The 19,423-nt window shown below is 36.8% G+C and overlaps 1 protein-coding gene across 6 annotated transcripts in view; it reads left to right on the top strand.

The window, feature by feature from the left end:
• Window positions 1–19,423, top strand: part of Slc4a10 (solute carrier family 4 member 10) — a 276,084-nt gene that overhangs the window by 228,206 nt on the left and 28,455 nt on the right. For all 6 annotated transcript variants that reach the window (XM_036185514.1, XM_036185518.1, XM_036185516.1 and 3 more), the window contains 6 exons: window positions 3,090–3,195; window positions 8,454–8,615; window positions 10,522–10,635; window positions 11,754–11,915; window positions 16,706–16,957; window positions 18,125–18,193. In XM_036185514.1, the coding sequence (XP_036041407.1) occupies window positions 3,090–3,195; window positions 8,454–8,615; window positions 10,522–10,635; window positions 11,754–11,915; window positions 16,706–16,957; window positions 18,125–18,193 (865 nt within the window). The remainder of the gene's footprint in view (window positions 1–3,089; window positions 3,196–8,453; window positions 8,616–10,521; window positions 10,636–11,753; window positions 11,916–16,705; window positions 16,958–18,124; window positions 18,194–19,423) is intronic.

Below are 19,423 nucleotides of genomic sequence, written 5' to 3' on the forward strand. Positions count from 1 at the left end.
TACTTTTTTCCCTGGTTCTGTACTAAGCATTGACCCCAGGTCTCACACTGCTAGACAGACACTTCACTGACAGCTGCATGAGAATTCCCAGAGATAACTTAAACTTTCTATGTAAGCATGCATACCATGAAACCTGATTGTTGAGAGTTCTGATATCTAGTGTGTGAACTCTAGAGAAAGCAGTGATTCTCGTGGCTATTCACGATGTCTTTATGTATAAAATAAATATTTTATAGACAAATATTTTTCCAACTTGGAACTGATTTTAGAAAAGTGATTAGACATAGAACCCTGACAGGGAGGCATAAGTAACTAATGTACACTCCAAAATATGTCTCTCCTTTGAGTTTGCCACTTTTATATCAGATATCTAGCTTGACACTTTCAGAAAATCGCTGTTAACATGTAAATGAAAACAGAATACCAGGAATGCAGTGGCACAATATGCCCTTGTACATACTAACACAATGCAGTCACTCAAAATAGCAGAGACCACTGCCCCAAAGAAATCCATACAACAGTGAGCAAAGTGGATGGAGAAGCCACATCACCAAGTTTATATAGGGCCCAAAGAAACAGGACACTGAGCAACAGGAATAAGAGCAGTGGAGGTAATGTAGCTGCCATAATAAAGAGCTAGAGTGCAGGGCATTGGAGGGGATATCTTAAGAGACGGGTCCTGATAAAGGAAATAGGGGAGGCATAGTGAAGTGTAGATCACTTCATTTGATCTGGAACATTTTCACTTTTCTAGGTGTCCTGATATAAATGGCACCCACTTATATCTAGAAGCAGCATATCATGGCTGAAAGAACAGGAATTACAGGGTCAAATAAGGATTCAAATCTAATTCTGTTAGTATGGACTTGACTAAGTTATTCTTCCCATACAATTGTGTAGTATTTTCATATAACCTACACATACTTTCTTGTATCATATCTATGTCATATGATATATGACTCAATCTAAATAGTTGTCACCCTGCATTTTTAGGAGATGATGACAAGGAATAAATCCACATGGGTTCAGTAAAGATACAGTTTTTCTCTGAATATTTTTAAATCACAGTTGATTGAAACTGAATGCAGAATCTGGATAAGTAAAGTTGACTGCATACAAGTTTCCTTTGAAAGAAAATGAAGAGAACTTTAGCATGTTAGGAATGCACTGATGTTCCTTTTATGTTTGGGTGAAATTTTAATATTTGTTAAACAATGGAACTAGAAAATAATAATGATTATGATGAGAGCAGCCACAATTCCAAAGAGAGCCAAATGTGTACTAAACATCATATATGCACACAAGAGAGACAAGAGACAGAGACTCAGACAGGGAGGGGTAGGTGAGAGACAGAGAGAAGCAGAGACATCACACACATACACACAAACACAGACATACACATACACACACCTGTCTAAGAGACAGAGAAATGCAGACACACACACACTCACACCCCTCTGTGTGTGATGTTAACCTATTCCTCATATTGGTCCTAATAGGTGAGCATTCTCAACCCCAGTTCACATAAAATGAAAAATATATAGATAGTGGTTGAGTCATTTGCCCATGGTTTCATAGATGATTGAGTTTCCTGACACAAAAACTTGTATTCTATCATAATATCTGGAACTTTGGGACCAGCCATAATTAATCACTGTGGCTGCAAATCTGTGCCTTTGTTTCTTTTTGCTAGTATTCTTCTCTGTGCTGCCAGTGAAGGTCATTGAACTATCCATGGTAGCAAATACTTCCATTTCCCATTCCCTTAAAACCCTTGTCACTAACTTGCCCCCTGGAACTTTCTCCAAGTGAGCTCAGCTGGAGGAACTCCATGTTCCCCTAGTGAGGGCCAGAACTGTGCCTGCCCTTACAGCCCATCTCAAGTAGAATGTCTTCTAGTAATGGACTGTATAACTCCATGAAGTGTAGCTGAGATTTCCTGTGTCCCAGCCTGGCAGTGATCAGGACAAATCTCTCTCACTCGCCAGTCCCACAGCTGCTCAAACCCAAGTAAACACACAGAGGCTTATGTTATTTACAAACTGTATGGCCATTAGCTCAAGCTTATTACTGACTAGCTCTTACATTTAAATTAATCCATAATTCTTATTTATGTTTAGCCACATGGCTTGGTATTTTTTCCCAGTTCTACCTTCATATCTTGCTTCTCATGGTGGCAGCTGGCAGTGTCTCCTGACTCAGCCCTCCTGTTCCTAGAACTCTCCTCTCTCTTTGTCCTGCCTATACTTCCTGCCTGGCTACTGGCCAATAAGTACTTCATTAACCAATCAGAGCAACACATTCACAGCACACATATCTCCACAGCAATGAAGCATGAAAGACTTGTGGGAATGAACAAAGCAAGTTCCTGTAGTAGAAACTGAGAGTTTCCTAGGCTGAGAGATGCTTTCCAATAGAAATAATCTTAGCACTGGAAGTAAGTTCTACAGTTCTAGTAACATAACCACAGTAGCAGTCTAATGCACTTTCCAGCTGTGTGGCCTATGTGGGTTACTGTGGAGCCCAAGCACCATTTGAAGTATGCCTCTATAGGAGAATGCTTCCCAATAGACAAAGTGAAAGGATTAGAAATTAATCCAGTATCCATCACAGAACCTCATACACAGTGTGCATTAAAAATGTATATTGATTGTTTGATCTCTAGTAGGACTGTCACTCATCACAAAGGCATGTATAATACTGAGCTGTCTAGGGCTTTTGCTTCAATCAAGCTCTAAATTAGAATTGTATGTCAAAGCGAAATGTGACCTTCAGAGCGTGAATTAATTGTCATTCCATTTTGTGTTAATATGATTATACAAATAACTAAAGTAGGATATTTATGATTTTTCCAGGTGTTTTATAACTTATAAGGCAAGTAGATATTGGAATGATCCCTCATTCTAGGAAAAACCGCTGAGTGGTGCAGTATCCAAGCATTCTAGTTCTGATTGTTGGTATAGTTTTTCAGAGAGTGGTTTAGATGACCCAGCTGCTTGTCTGTCAGATGGATGAATGCTTTATCTAGGAAAATGACTCCTCGAGTATATGCTTTGAATTTCAGAAAAGAAATTATTTTTCTCTTTCAGATGTAACTGTATGGAGCCACATAGTCCCAGCAATGATACACTGAAGGAATGGAGGGAGTCCAATATTTCTGCCTCTGACATTATTTGGGGGAACCTAAGTGTGTCAGTAAGTAAAACATGGCACAAGAATTCACATCTTGAGTCATTTACTGTAAAGACTTTTATTGACATTTTTAATCAGTTATTGCAACTAAGGTAAGAATTTAGAAAATACAAACTTATACAAGTGATAGCTTTGTTTTAAAGTCCCTCCATGTCAGATATCCATCCATACTTGGGGTTTTCATTCCTCATAGAAATGTTTCTTCTCATAGACCTGAGTTGCTCTGAAAGTTTGCACAAACAGAAGAACAGAACTAAAGTCAGCTGAAAACGTTAAATACTAGTCCTGGTGACCATCATGGTAGGGTACATTCTACCTTGCACATGAAGTACCTAGGATATTTCCCCTTACTCTACATGTTTCAGAACAGGCTGAGGGGAGAGGATGGGGCTGATATTCTGCTATAAATACTAGACTAGATGAACGTGATAGTTAAAAAGAAAACTCTCACATGTTTCTCAATAGGTTTCCAACTTCCATTTTTATTCTTTAGTCTTTTAAAATAAAGGGGGGGAGGGGGTAGACATATTTTGGCCTATAATGATGAAATCCTGTACCTTTGCTTTATTGCCTGGGCCCTTCGTAATTTTTTTTCTCACAGGATTATTTCTCTGTTCTTACTCTGGCTCCATGTGTGTATGTGCATCTCTTAGAATCTGTATTCACAAGCTTCAATTATTTCTGTCCAGTGAAATTCGGGTAACAAACAAGTATTGTGCTTTATAATACAGTACAGTAATAAGTACAGGAATCCCTTAATAGCCCACTTTCTTTTTTATTCCTTCTAGTTATATGTATTACTATCCAAAGCTTTTGCAACTTTGCCTACTTTTATGTTCACAAATTTCTTTATAGTCATTAGCACAAAGACAAATAAATTCAACCTCATTTGATCAAACAATGCTATAGTAAGTGAGTCAGTTAATGGAACATAGAAATACTTTTGTTATATAAATACTACAAGCCTCTAAATATTTTTATTTAAGAAGGATATGACCTTTTATCTATTTCCATTTTATATGTTCCTCCAGAATTAAAATCAAATGACTTACTCTTGGTTTACAATTCAACCCTGGCCTATATTTTATGACCTTTCTTTTCTCTCCCTCTTCCTCCCCCTCTTCCCATGTGTGAGACATACAGTTAGCATAAAACAGAAATTAAATGTTGAGTTTTGTAGGTTACAGATATTACTCTTTTAAATCCGATCATCTTGAAAAGAGCAGTCCCTTGTCATTTTCTTTAGAAAAGGCCTTCACTTACTCTTGTCTTTTTTTGTGGTTAACATTTGTTCTCTTACACCTACATTTCCCTAGAAAAGTAATGCAACCAGGTTTCTTGCACCCAGAAAGTCTTTTAAATTAATCAGTAAAGGAGCTGATGATCTAAACAAGAAAGAACAATGAACTTTATTGAACACTTAGGTTTGGGGTCATGGTGGATGTGCTTTGTAGTGAGTGTTCTTTCTAGGTTCCCTGTTTATAAATTGTATTATGTCTAAAGAGCCCCTTTCTGTATCAGTTATCTCTTATTTCCTTTTCAGTACAAATTCAAAATATTTCAGTCTGAATTATTCAACAAAATAATTCATGTTTTACATATTTTCTGAGTTATTTAATGCTAAATAGAGAAGTTTATTATATATATTAGCCAATCCTGAATAATAGCCTTCTAAAAGATGGACTTATACACAATTGATATAGTTAGTTGTAAGTGAATTATTTTCACGTTTTTTACTTAAGATTTTTTAATAAATATATTTTGATAGTATTTTCCCCTTTCCCACTTCCTCCCAGATCCTTCCCTACCTCCCTTCCCACCCAACATTTGAAAATAAAAGTTTTGAGCTCAACTAGAAGATTGTGAAAAATATTTTAGAGACAAAGAAAATTTAACATTTGGTGACTTATTTTAATTTTTAAAGTTCTCTAGTATACGTTACTGTTCTGTAAGAAATTTCATATCATTTTTCATTAGTTGGTATCAGAGTTTTCAACAGATAATTTCTATTCTTGACCAGAAATATTCTTAATCATGAGAATGAATGTTATACAAAGAAAAAGCCCTATGATTCTTGTCAATGAAAATTAATTAATTTATGTTATGGTGTTTTTTCCTCAGCACAACCATAATTATTTTCCAATGTATACGTTAACAAATCATTATATTAATGACTATTATAACTAGATTTGTGAAAATAGTGATGTAACATTTAATTTACATATTATTTGTGGCATATCATATATTATTTAATTTTATCATAATATATCTCATGATTACTAATTTATACCTTGCTAACTCAGAAAGGGCAAAGGATCAAAATCAAAGGGTTAAATATTTGATAAATACTGAATGATTATGTTGAACTACTGTTATGGAATGTTACTTTAACTATGTAAAGATTTGTTACATTTGCTTATGATACATTTGTTTAATTATCTACAGATGTGTTGCTGTTTTACCTTGCCTGCCTAAGTCTTGTGATTGGTCTAATTAAAAGCTGAATAGCCAATAGCTAGGGAGTAGAAGGATAGATGGGGCTGATGGGCAGAGAGAATAAGTAGGAGGAGGAATCTAGACTAGAGAGAAGAGAACAGGAAAGAGAAATGAATGAGGGAAAAAGACAGACAGACACAGAGTAGGATATACAGAGGGAAAGAAAGGAAAAAAGCCCTGAGACAAAACTAAGATGAAGAGAAACAATTTAAATTAAGTTACAAAAGCTAGCAAGACAAGCATAAGCCAAGGCCAAGCATTCATAACTAGTAGTAAGTTTTTATGTCATGTTTTGGGAGTTGGTTGGTGGCTCAGGAGAAAGCCTATTACAGACTACTTCCATCTCATGTGTTTACTGTTTAATTCAACTTTATGGCAAGCTAGTATACTTAGATTTCTGTCTCTGTGTGCATATGTAAGTCTAGTCAGCAATATCTCAAAGTCAACCATTCTAAAGAATATTTAGGCATAGTTTAATCATATATGCATATAATAATAATTAATGGAGAAGAGGCCATGAATTTTAAGAGAACAATGGGGGGCTATATGGGAAGGTTTGGAGGGAGGAAAGGGAAGGAGAAAGTATATATATGTTTTTTTGAGACAGGGTTTCCCTGTGTAGCTTTGTGCCTTTCCTGGAACTCACTTGGTAGCCCAGGCTGGCCTCTAACTCACAGAGATCCACCTGCCTCTGCCTCCCAAGTGCTGGGATTAAAGGCGTGTGTCACCACCACCCGGCTCTATAATTATATTTTAATCTTAAAATTTAAAAGAAAAAGAAAAAGTGTTTGCAAGTGATTATCAGTTGATTGAAAATTGCTTCAATGCTTTTTAGCATATATATGTATATATGTGTATACACACACACACAGGAAAATACACTCATAGTTTCCAATTCTTATTTCATAAACTTGTTTTTTCCAAGTAATTAGTAGAACTCTGTTTGTTATCAACTATCTTTTGAGTACCCATTGTAAGTTAAACCATGTTAGACTGAATTTTGTTTGCCTTTCTGAATTTCAGGACTCATTTCTCCCCCTGTTTCTGTCTTTCCCACTCCCTTTGTGACATACAGACAGCATAAAACTGAAAACAAATGTTGAATATTGCAGGTCACAAAATTAGAGACCTTGTCCCCTGAAAAACAAGAAAAACTAATACTTTACAATCTGCCTGAGTTGTAATAACTAGGCTTAGCATTGTGGTTTGTTATAGATAAGGCAGTTGAATGATCTAGTATCTGTCTTATTAGGAGTAAAGGATATGACCCAGCTGCATCGAGGGAATGCTTAGAAGCCTTTCACACCTGCAGGAAAGATTGCAGGTGTTCATGATTCAGTGTGCAATATGTGGGCCTCTTGCCTCCTCTGCTCAGATGCCCTGCTACACATTACACTGCTCAGTAATTGTTCCAAGCTTTTTGAACAGGCACACAAAAAAGATTGAAAAATTCAAGGACTCAGTTTTTTTTTTAACTTATTCTGTTTTAGTAAAGGAAAAATTAAAGCCATAAATAATGCCTAGAGTCTTATTCTGTAGTTTTTCAATAGCCGTTTTTCTGTGCTCTGAATCAGCTCAACATGAATAATTGAAATTTAGCTAACAAGAAAGATACTGCCGGGTTTGTTAGGTGATTATAAATTATACTGACAGTATTTCTCCAGAATCTTTGGATGGGGCACCTAGGTCAAGTAGAGTTTACTGGTTGGTTGGTTGTTTCAGATGACAATGTAGCTACTTGTTTATTCTAAAATCTTTCTGAGGACTTGATTTTATGTTACAGACGACTCAGAGGCATGAGGTTTGGCTCAGGGAAAAGACTGTCTCTACATTTTCTTCCTGGGATTGCACAATTCATTTCAGAATACCTAGATTACTAAAGAATTCACTGGCTTCTTTAAGCTGTTATTTTTATTTATTTTGGAACAGAGTAATATAATTTTTAGAGTAAAAAAGTTTTCCAAGATGACAGAAATATTTTTCCCTTTCAAAATATTTAATGCTTATATAAAATGTTGTTTTGTCTTGAAGTTCTATTTGACTTTGCTGCCACCTAATGGCTAAGGAAGTAATTAAAAATATTTTTTCTCTTTAGAAAGAAGAAAAGATATATTTATATATGTGTATATATAATATCTCAGAATAATAGACATGAATTTTGCCTTGCTCATGTAGTAATTTTTTTCTTCATCTTTTTCTTTGAGTTCAATGGTTACCATATCTGATTCAAGGTCCATTTCTTTAATAATATATCATCATTTTCCTGTGCACTTCTTGTCTTCCTTGGTAGTTTTAAATAAGTTTTCCTAATTAATTATTGTTTTTAATATGCTATAGGAGTAGTGCACGTGCCCAGCTCTACCACACAGCATTGATGAGGCTGAAGTACATTGTTCAATCTCTCCATGCCTTGGCTTTCTCAGATATCAAATATAAATGAGAACATCTATCTGTGCTGTTGGTGGGAAAAAATGGTTAAAATGATATGCTTAAATGCTTTGTCATCATGTATCTGATGTTAGTATAAACTATGCATTATCAGACTTACCACACTGTGAGTACATCTGTTACCTTTAACTTAATAGATGTTAGATTTAATACCTACCCAAATAGACTTTTAAAAGCAAGTGTCATATCTGCCAAATCCTTGTGGGGGCCATCAGCGGACAGTCTTGGTATCTTAGCTGATCAGGTGATCAGGTGTTAGCTTTCTGGAAGAAAAGCACCGGACTTTCTTTACCAGCTCTGTTTCCCTTCCTGTGCAGGAGTGCAGATCACTGCATGGTGAGTATGTTGGGCGCGCCTGTGGCCATGGCCATCCCTATGTGCCAGATGTTCTCTTTTGGTCGGTGATCCTGTTCTTCTCCACAGTCACCATGTCAGCCACACTGAAGCAGTTCAAGACGAGCCGGTATTTCCCAACCAAGGTACTCGGGCTCTAATACTCCTGACCCAAAAATAATACACAGTGCAGTTTTTGTTATGAGATCCCACATGCTTAAGGACAAAGAAGAGTTACCAAGGAATGAAGGGAACCATGAAGAGGTTTGGCCATGAGGGAATTGGCAAGTTAGAGGTTGGCTGTGGGAAGGGGAGGAAGGGGGAGCACTCCCGTGACATGGGTACCTGGGGTGGCACAGGCCCTTCAGGTTTCACTTCTCACTGAAAGTGCCAGCACTTCCCTCCGCACTTACAGTTTTGGAAAGTCTAAGCACATGTCATCTTACTGATGGTCACATTCTTTCCCAGTGGGCAAAGGGGCCTATCCCAGCCTGATAGTTACCTCAGAGGAACAACTGTTATGCTCTCTAAGTACTGATTCTCAACTTTCCTAACAGCGGTCCTTGTCTTCTGGTGTTCTAAACCATAAATTTATTTTCATTGCTACTTCATAACTGTAATTTTTCTACTGTTATGAATCATCATGGAAATACCTGTATTTTCCAATGGCCTTAGGCAAACCCCGTGAAAGGTTGTTTGCATGCAAAGGGGTCCCGACCCACTGAACCACTGCTTTGAATGGAGAAGCCCTGCAATGCTCACTAGAACATTTTTTTTTCTTGTTTTAAAAGCATCAGTCCTTTCCCCTAACCCACTGTGCATGTATCTGTATATTTGGGAAGTAGACAATCAATGAGTTCAACATTTATCTGTGGTGTAACATCTATAATGTCTGATTCCACCACGAAAAGGGACAGAGGGTGACACAGAAAAGAAAACCAAACGAACAGACGTTTTCGGGTTGAGATACACATCTCAAAAGCATTCTACTTTGGCAAATGAGTCAGAAAGAGTCCCTTCCACAGAGAGCTGCCTTTTCTGTCACCTTCTCCTTTGCTAAGATAACAGACTCATTTCCTCCACCCCAGCTTAACCTGATTAATACTGTATGTGGGAACCTCAATCCTAAGTATTTTGTGTATATGTTGCAAAAGCATACTAATAGAAAACAAATACCATTGACAATTGCTTAAGGATAATTACTCAAGCATGTCCTTGTAGGACTTGGGGGATGATTCAGTCAGTGCAGTGCTTGCCTTGTAAGTATGAGAACCTGAATCCAGAGCCCCAGAACCCATGTTAAGAAAAAAAAAAAAAGGTTGGTGTGTAGGTGCAAACCTGTAACCCCAGAAACAGTGAGATTGGAAGGGGAGAGAGGTGGACCTGCATGCGCCTGTGCCTTTAACCTGGCTTGCTTGGTGAAGTTCCATGTCAGTGAGGAAACCGAGGGCCATTATCTACAGAGGTCCTTTTCTGACCTGCATACATGTGCCATGTACTGTGCACTCCACATAATGGCTTTCTAGAATGAGTAATTTTTTTTTAAACTGGTTTATATAGAATTTGTTTTAAATACAAGAAAAACTTGCCTACACTGTTTTTGTATATTACCAATTGTCATGCCTTAAGTAATTAAAACATGCTTCTTTAATAAAAAGAGCTGATTTTATTTAATGCTCTTTTAGATTCATAATATTAAAATGTAACTTCTATGAAAGAGGCCTAAAATTCATCAGATTCAGGCCAGATGACCTTAATTGTGTTCTAAATTTTCACATACTTGGGTTCAAAACAAATACTTTAAATAAATCTTGAAAAGAAAATGACCACCATTATTTCAGTTTAATAAATCTTTATTCTGAAATGTGTGGATGAGGAACATAGATATGTATTCAGATTCAAGCATAGCTAGTGATAATACTTTATAATGTGCATACAATGTAACATCACAGTATTATGTCACAGCATTTATAAAGCATGATTTGAGACTGCTTCTGGGTATTCCTTATTATTTATAGCTCCCTCAAGTAACAGCATTTTCATTATTTTTAGGTTCGATCCATAGTGAGTGATTTTGCAGTTTTTCTTACAATTCTTTGTATGGTTTTAATTGACTATGCCATTGGGATTCCATCGCCAAAACTACAAGTACCAAGTGTTTTCAAGGTGAACATAGTTAGCACTTAACATCTATCTGCTTTTCTATCTCTCTGTATCTAAATCTTCATGTTGATGATGTCTGTGAGCCCAGTACGTGAGATTTTCTTGAGAGCATGAGCAATATACCCTAATAGAATAAGAAATAGACAATACACGGCATGAATAAAGTTGCAGACTAGTGTTAAAAAAGAATCATAGAAATGAAACCTGAAGACTGCTTAAGCATTTTCCTGTTGGCCATTACAGCTGGAATATGCACATACATTATAACATGCCACATCCAAGGAGTCCATCTAAGCAACATGCATTATTATGAAGCAACTCTGTAGAGTGAATGGGGTTTGTAAAGCAGATAGAATAGGCTTTGCATGAGAATGCCAACCACATTATCAAGGCAGGACATGCCCTTGAAGCCAGGAACTTGCTATCTCAGCCTGTTTTCTCATCTGTCAAACAGAACTAGGGCTTAATCATAGGATTTTGCTGTCATAATGAATTCCTCTGGGACTCAGTTCCAGCATTAGCCATGTTTTGAACCTTTTGCTGAGCTTCTAATGTGGCTGAGTTTCTGTTGTTGTTTTTTTAATTTTAATACAGTAGCCTGTATACATACCTAAAATAAGTTACTCTATTATATCAAAACATTGTTTATGTTTCTGCTTGTGATTCTAAACTAAAAGAAAATTCTGTCTTATTTATCTCTTATCTTGTTTCTAGCATAGTATTCAATGTGCAGTTTTAAATGTAGACAAAATTACATTTGTCATCAGTAAATGGTAACTGTTGGTAGTATTTAATACAGGTATTGATAGAGAATATGTTTTTAATTAGCCTGCTGGAGTTCAGATTTGACCTCAGTTAATTACTGGCCCTAGAGCTTAGACAATTTACTATAGCATTTTATGTCTAATTTCATCTTTACAGTGCTGAGGGGAAAAATGAGTTCAAAGATAACACACTTTGGATCATGTCCTTAATGATGTAATGCTCCATGAGTTCATTATTATTGAATGCTCAGTCAAACATTTTATAATTAATAATTCCCTGTTTATATCTGTATGACATAGTTTGATTAGGTATTTATCAATCTAGGTTCTAATATGTATGCTTAATTTTTTTCTCAGCCTACGAGAGATGACCGTGGCTGGTTTGTTACACCTTTAGGTCCAAACCCATGGTGGACAATTATAGCTGCTATTATCCCAGCTTTGCTTTGTACAATTCTGATTTTCATGGACCAACAGATTACAGCTGTCATCATCAACAGAAAAGAGCATAAACTTAAGGTGTGTTTTAACATCCATTGTAATATAAATAATTCTTATTTAGCTGATAGGAATTGATGGTCATAGATTTTGTTGGAATTGAGTTCACTTATCCAGTATAAAATACTGTTTTCAGGTTCATAGCTTTTATTGTTTTCCGGGACACTTTGTCTTACAGTGGTATGGAAATTTGCTTGTAACATTTGGCTAACCTCCAGAGTCTGAAACCTTACCTTCAGGGGAAACATCAGTTCTAACTTTAGCATGCTTAACACTGATTTAATGAAATGTTCAATTTTGATGAAGTGTTTACTTACCAACCTGCCTGGGTTTGGGATTCTTCTTCCCTTTATTTAACACCAAGTATGTTCATTATTATAAGGGACCATGTCTTTGGGTGTGTTTCACTGAATTATATCATTTAAAAATATTATTTGTTTGTAATGCCTGAAACAAAGAGAAACCTTAGCCATAAATACTATAGATCATAATTGACATCTTTGAGCATTATTGCAGATTTCTAATAACTTTTTAAAATAAATAGATTTTATTTAATGTATTTTAGCCTGCTGTTTTGTAACTGTAATTAAAGATTTTCATTGCCATTCAACTTGTATGCAATATAAATATTATCATTTATATAAATGTTAAACCAATAAAATATTGAATGGCTAAAAATAATGAGAATCAATAGAGGAAGGTGGGGCAGAAGATGGTAGGAGCCAGAGGAACAGGAAGTCTGCTGTGAATGTATAGATACGAAACCTCAACAAGGATAAAACCAGTAGACAAGTTGATGTGAAAGGAGGAAATCCCACTACTAGACAAAGAATGACAGGCAACTAGTGGCTGCTGAGAGAGGGCGAATTGGTTGTTCCCAGGGATGAGCCCCTCACTGATTATCCAGTACCAAAGATTAGCACCGAAGTCATGAACACAAGCAACACTAAATAGAACCAGCAGGTTATATTTACATACTTATGCATTTGAGTGTGTGTATGTCTGAGTACTCTGCGCTCATGTTGGATATAGACATTTTCAAAGCAGGTTCCCTCCAGTCTAGTCATAATTTAACAACAATAAAAACTTATTTTTTTGCATATAGCCTTTTCCTCCTATAAGTTCCACTATAATATTATCTGTTGTTGGTTTTCCTCTTGACAACAACAAAATATTACTTCTTAGAACACTGCTTACTAAGAATAAAAGTTGATACCATGCTTATTCAAACTGCCTGTTGCTACACTGGAAATTTTTTCAAAGTTTCCTGGCTTTGGTTTGAGCTTCATGTTCATGAAAAGATGTTTCCTGGTTAGATCCCCAAATCACAAGCTAACTACACTCGAGATTTTACTAATTTGTTTAATTGAAAGTTCATTGTTGCTCTGGTTACAACATTGTCTGAAATTGTTCTGTGAATCATGTTCTCTCATTTCTGTGTCAGGCACTTTGTAGTCTTCACAAAATATATCTGAATGCACACCATCTCCTCAGGTCACCTCACAATTCATACCATTTTCTGTCTCTTCTCAATGTATTATAGATCTGGTTGACTTCCTCACCTCGTTGCCAGAACCACTCATTTTCTTTTACATAATATTTTTCATGACAACAAGAAAGTGTTTTTACAATAATCTCTGGTAGTATATACACAATAAAGTGTTGAGCTCCAGAGACAAAAACCCCACACATTGGTTAAGTAATCTACTATACCTGAGAATTAGGGAGCATAAAATTAGCAACACTCGATTCACCCGCACTGGTCTTTGTGTCACACAAACATGAAACCAGCCACAAATATCAAAATATGACCAGGAAAATTATTATATATTATATAGATGCACAATTAAATCCATACTCTAACTTTTTTTTTTCCTTTTAGAGATGGAGTGGGGCATAGTTTAACTGAATCCTTTTTGAAGGCATTAAAAACAAAAGCTTTGTTTTGTTTAGAGCATGCTCTGTAAAAGTGGAAATAAAGAGAGACTTTATTTTGTAGAAAAGAAAGTTTCTGTTAAGATACAGCTCTGGGATTTTCTACATGTTTCCGCAGACAGTTCAGGCTTCTTTTGACATCATTTTTAATAAACAGCAATACAATCCCAGATCACTAGAGTAAATGAATGCATTTGCAACATTCACTTGGCACCACATTCCCTTGATGATTATGGCATTTGATATGTTCTTTTTTGCCCTCTTTGTCAGCCTGGTTCTTCATGTCAATCTATAGTCTTTTATGTGGTTAACTTGACAGATGCAGGGAATCGCTGCCAAGCTCTGAGATGATTTTTTTCAGCGGTGGCATCTGGGCATCAGATGGTCCCCTTGGCTGGCCTCTTGTCTTGATGCATGTTGGTTTTAGTGGGGTCTGGTGTAGCATCACCTGTTGCTATGCTCCCTTTTCCTCCCATATGTCCATTTCCCATGATTCAAGGATGAATGTGAGAATAAAAGCTACAGTTCTGTCTTTATTTTTGAAAAAAAAAAAACAAACTACCAAAATATGTTACAAGGTGCAGAGTTCGCTCTCTGACAAAGGAATACTTCCTTTTGGCTGGCATGCCTAATTGACTAATAATTTGTTTGTAACAAACAAGTTTTTAAAAGCATTTTAAAAGAAAGGCAAGAAGGATGCTGATTAATGAGTGGAAATGTCAGAACTGCTTTAGTTCCATTAAGTCAAATTAGTCTTATTGTACAAGATAATTAAGGAAAATTATGTATTCATTTAAAAAAATTACTCTCTCTGAAAGAATTATCTTGCCCACTTCCAGAAATCCACAATTCCACTGTTCATCTTTATATTAAATTTTTTAAAAACTAATAAGAGCTAAAGGAAATCATTGTTATGAGGAAGGCTTTCTTCATGTTAGTAAATTTAGTGGATGTGGATGCTTAGAAAGTTAAGAATCTGCTAAAATAATAAAAATAAAATTTAAAACCCCTCAACTCTCAAGGGCTCTATCATCTTTTCTCTTTTGATGTTCATCTGTGGCCCCCAGCACTTCTCATAACCAACCCCATCACTTTTGGTAATATCACAACTTTAAAACAGTTCCAGTGACACAATTGTACAGGATCCCCTCAGATGCAGGGATTGGGGTAGATTCTAATTCTTATCCTAATTTGCAGTCAGTCCCTAAGACAAAACACACCTGTAACTGCTTCAGGCATTGCTTTCTAAGGACTTGAGTTTTCTGCTATGAAACTAGAGCTTACAAAATGTTTTGACAAAGGCTTTTTCTTATGCATTTTGGTTATGTTGTCACAAGGATGGTTTCCCATTTTCTGGATATTCTCTGGTATTTTATCCTCTCGATCAGGCCAAATGTAGCTACTCTATCTATTCCACAATTACAGTCATTACATTGAATTTTAAGGTGTGCTTCAAGAATACACGTTTCCTTATAAAAGTCAGGAGGCAGAGGATTGCCTACAAGTTCAAGGCCAGGCTTGTCTATATAATGAACTGCAGGACACTTAGGCTATATAATAAGACACCGTATCAAATAATTCAATCTATAACTTCTATTGATTGTTTCTTATGAGTTAATAATTATGCTAAGAATCTATGGGAAATACAGAGAAGTAATTTGATGTTATCTGACCTTAAATAACTTGGTTTTATTGCAGTAGAACCTTAAATGCACTTAGTGTTTATGATACAGTGCACATCGTTCTCAATGATTTCTAGAATTAAATAATTTAATTACTACAACTTAACAAATGCCCCTTATTATCGTTATCAAGTTCTCTCAGATAGGAAAAGGCCTGGGATTTGTTTTTTTGCTGTGGTGGTGGTTAATTTTATTTTTTAATTGAAATAGTTTCTTCTCTCATAGAATACATCAGACCACAGTTTCCCCTATCTCCACTCCTCCCAGCCCCCTCCCATCTCTCCTCTCCTATGGAACCATACACATCTCCTCCATTTCCTCCTCAGAAAAGAGCAAGCCTTCAAGAGACAACAACCAAACAGGACAAAGCAAGATACATTATGACAAAACGAGAGCTCTTATATCGAAGCTGAACAAGACAACCCAATAGGAGAAAAGGAGTCCCAAGAGCAGGCAACCGAGTCAGAGATTCACCTGCTCCCACTCTCAGGAATCTCACAAAAACAAGCTAACAGCCATAACACATATGCAGAGAACCTGGTGTGGACCCATGCAGGCCCCATGCTTGCTATCATTTCTTCCCAGTAGTGCGTTTCCAGAACTATATTACATGGGTTTTCATGAAGTAGTACTAAAAAAATAAATAAATAAAAGTAACAACTAGAACACAATGTCAATCAAGAGTTTTGCTACCTTTGGATATTTTACACTTGCTATAGCTACACGGCACAGTGGGAGAGGCTAACAGCGCTCTCAGGTGTCTTTTGAGTTCTTCCTCGAGATCTCACCCTGGCACCTACTTTTCCTCACTTAATTTCCTGCCTGCACTTAAGTGCAGGGCAATGAGAGTGGAGTGGAATTTCAGAAGAGGCAGAAAACACTGTTGGTTGAAGGGATGGCTGGATTCTTTGGCTGTTGAGAAGGGAACAAAATGAGAATAAGATCATAATGTACTGAGATAAAAGTGAGAATAAATAAGGGAGATTAGGCCCTATGATATTATTCTTTCCAATAAAACATCACTCACCAAAAAGGAGAAAGGGCTGCTAGAAGCAGTACTTAGGATCTTAGTTCAGGGCATCTGCCATGGAGGGACTCTCAGTATTGTTTCCCAATGGTTTCTGTTCACGACCAAGCTGTCAGTAGCTGTGTTGCTGACACAGTTTCCTTATCTTTCTTTTGTTTCTTTAACAGAAAGGTTGTGGCTATCACCTGGATCTGCTAATGGTGGCCATTATGCTTGGGGTGTGCTCCATTATGGGCCTGCCATGGTTTGTGGCTGCCACAGTCCTCTCTATCACTCATGTCAACAGCCTGAAGCTGGAATCAGAATGCTCTGCTCCAGGAGAACAACCCAAGTTTCTCGGCATCAGGGAACAGAGAGTGACTGGGCTCATGATTTTTATTCTTATGGGCTCATCAGTTTTTATGACCAGTATTCTGAAGGTAATGAAAGTATTCCTTATGGAAGAATATGTTTAAGATAGCATTTTAATATAGACATAAATTTGTAAATATTGCATGGCATGAGATAAAAAGTGATATATATATATTTTAATTTTAATAATTCTCCTTCAAGGGTGAATGAAATTTGGCCCTGTGTTTTAGAATCCTTAAGTACTTGAAAGTATAATTTTGTAATACTTCAAGACAGTAACAATTTTGATTTGTAATTTTCAAGCAATGGGAAAAGTTCACATTTTCTAAGTGGCTAGTGACTGAATTCACTGTAGTACAGCCCAGGTTAAAGGTTCTATTATTTTGTTAGTCTGTAGATTGAATGTTATTTACTATAAGTCAGTGATGCAGACCAGACAATGACTATACCATGGTCACACAGACAGCTTTTTATTTTGAAGGCCCCACACAAATGCTGCATGTAAATCATCATCGCATATAAGAAATTTTCACATTTTAAATTAATTTTGAATAGCAGTAAAGAGGGATTGTTTTGTGATACAAATCTGGCAGACATTCTTGCAGCATGTTAGCGACATTATTCATTATCGTTCATTTTGATTGCTTAAATATCAATATTAATTGAAATGTTGAATTTTTCTGTATCTTCTTGTTTCTAATCACTGAAAAATTGTGTTTCTGTTATATAAGTAATAGGATACTAGATAAAATGAGCTAACCTAATAAAAAAAATTTGAGCAATCCACATGCTAACAAACATCTGCCATAATTAAGGACCACATTGTAAAAGTAAAAATCATTCTTTACCTTTAATCCAAATATTTCAAAATAGAATGTAAACTGTCTTTTAAGGGCTAATACTCAATATTTGTTGTGACACAATAATGGTTTATAGTGCTATCTCTTTGGAATCATGTGGTTTTTAGGATAGGTTTAACACTTATAGCTGCACTATCATTATCATCTCTTTAGAGATTGAGAATCTAAGGTTTGAGCAGGTTATGTAACTGCTTAATGCTATACAGATTAAAAAATGCTGAGGTAGAGTCTGAAACTAATTGGAAGCGATTCTGTACTATACTTGCTTCCAGAATGTTTTTAATTTCCCCTGTTCCCCCAACTGTGGTAACTACAAAACTGAATGACCACATGCTGGAAAATAATGCCTCCCGTTTTCTAATTGTTCTTTTACAGTTTATCCCCATGCCAGTGTTGTATGGAGTGTTTCTTTATATGGGGGCTTCGTCTCTCAAGGGAATTCAGGTAAATTACTTTACTCTTATAGGCGTGTCTGTTGTAACCTAAAGTACAGATATTGAGGCATGAGACAGCAGCCATCATCTTAATCATCTGAGCAGAGCTTTCTGATCATATGTCAATCTTATGAAAGTAGCCAGAACTGTAGATGCTAAAGAAGATTCCCTGCTGAGTGGGCACTTTCTCGTTTATAGCCAGCCCTAAGATGGATGACCTTAAATGTCTGTGTGTGTGTGTGTGTGTGTGTGTGTGTGTGTGTGTGTGTGTGTGTGTGTGTGTTTGAAGGAGAATGCATATATGTATGGAGGCCAGAGGACAGCCCTGCTATTCCCTGCCTAGGTTAGAGTGACTGACCAGTGGACCTAGAGATGTCCCTAAACCTGTTTCCTCAGCATTGTGGTTATAATCAAGCACCACCATGACTGTCTTTATTAGGTGAGCTCTGAGGATCTAACTTTAGTCTTCATGCCTGGATGGCAGGCACTTTGCCAGCTGATCTGCTGTTTACCATAAACATATTAACACTGAAAAAAGTTGAGTTTTCATCACCCTTTTAGAAAACAAATTAAGTTCATTTCAAGATATATATAAATGCAATCTTTACTAATTATCAAGCCATGTTTATGGACTCTATCTGCAATAATAGAAAAAATACCTTATGCAAAAGAAACATTTTGGCTCATGGCTTCAAGGGATTTCAGGCCATCATAACAGGGAAGCCCTGGAAGAGTAGTTCTGTCTACAGTAGTGGGAACATGTGGTAATGGTCAGTCACAAGGCAGCAAGGCAGGAAGCAGACAGTGTGTGACTTGAACTATTAGCTGGCTATAACCTTCAGAGGCCTGGCCCCCAGGGACAGACTTTTGCTAGCCCATACCACTTGACTGAGGTTCCATAGCCTCCCAAATCAGTGCCACCACTGGAGATCAAGTGTTCAAAACATAAGCCTGTGGGGAACACTTAAGACTCTGACCATATCTGAGCAGGACAAAAAGACATAGGTAATGTGACCATGGCAGGACGGAGGGAAGAGAGCCATGCAGGATAGAGGGAAGAGGACAGTGCAGGATGGAAGAAAGAGGACCATACAGGATGGAGGGAGGAGAGACATGCAGGATGTAAGGAAGAGTACCATGAAGGATGTAGGGTAAAGAACCATGCAGGATGGAGGGAGGAGGGCCATATAGGATGGAGGGAGGAGAGCCATGGAGGATGGAGGGAAGAGGGCCATGCAGG

Source organism: Onychomys torridus, chromosome 4 (genome assembly GCF_903995425.1).
Source record: "Onychomys torridus chromosome 4, mOncTor1.1, whole genome shotgun sequence".
In the NCBI taxonomy this organism is placed as follows: domain Eukaryota; kingdom Metazoa; phylum Chordata; class Mammalia; order Rodentia; family Cricetidae; genus Onychomys; species Onychomys torridus.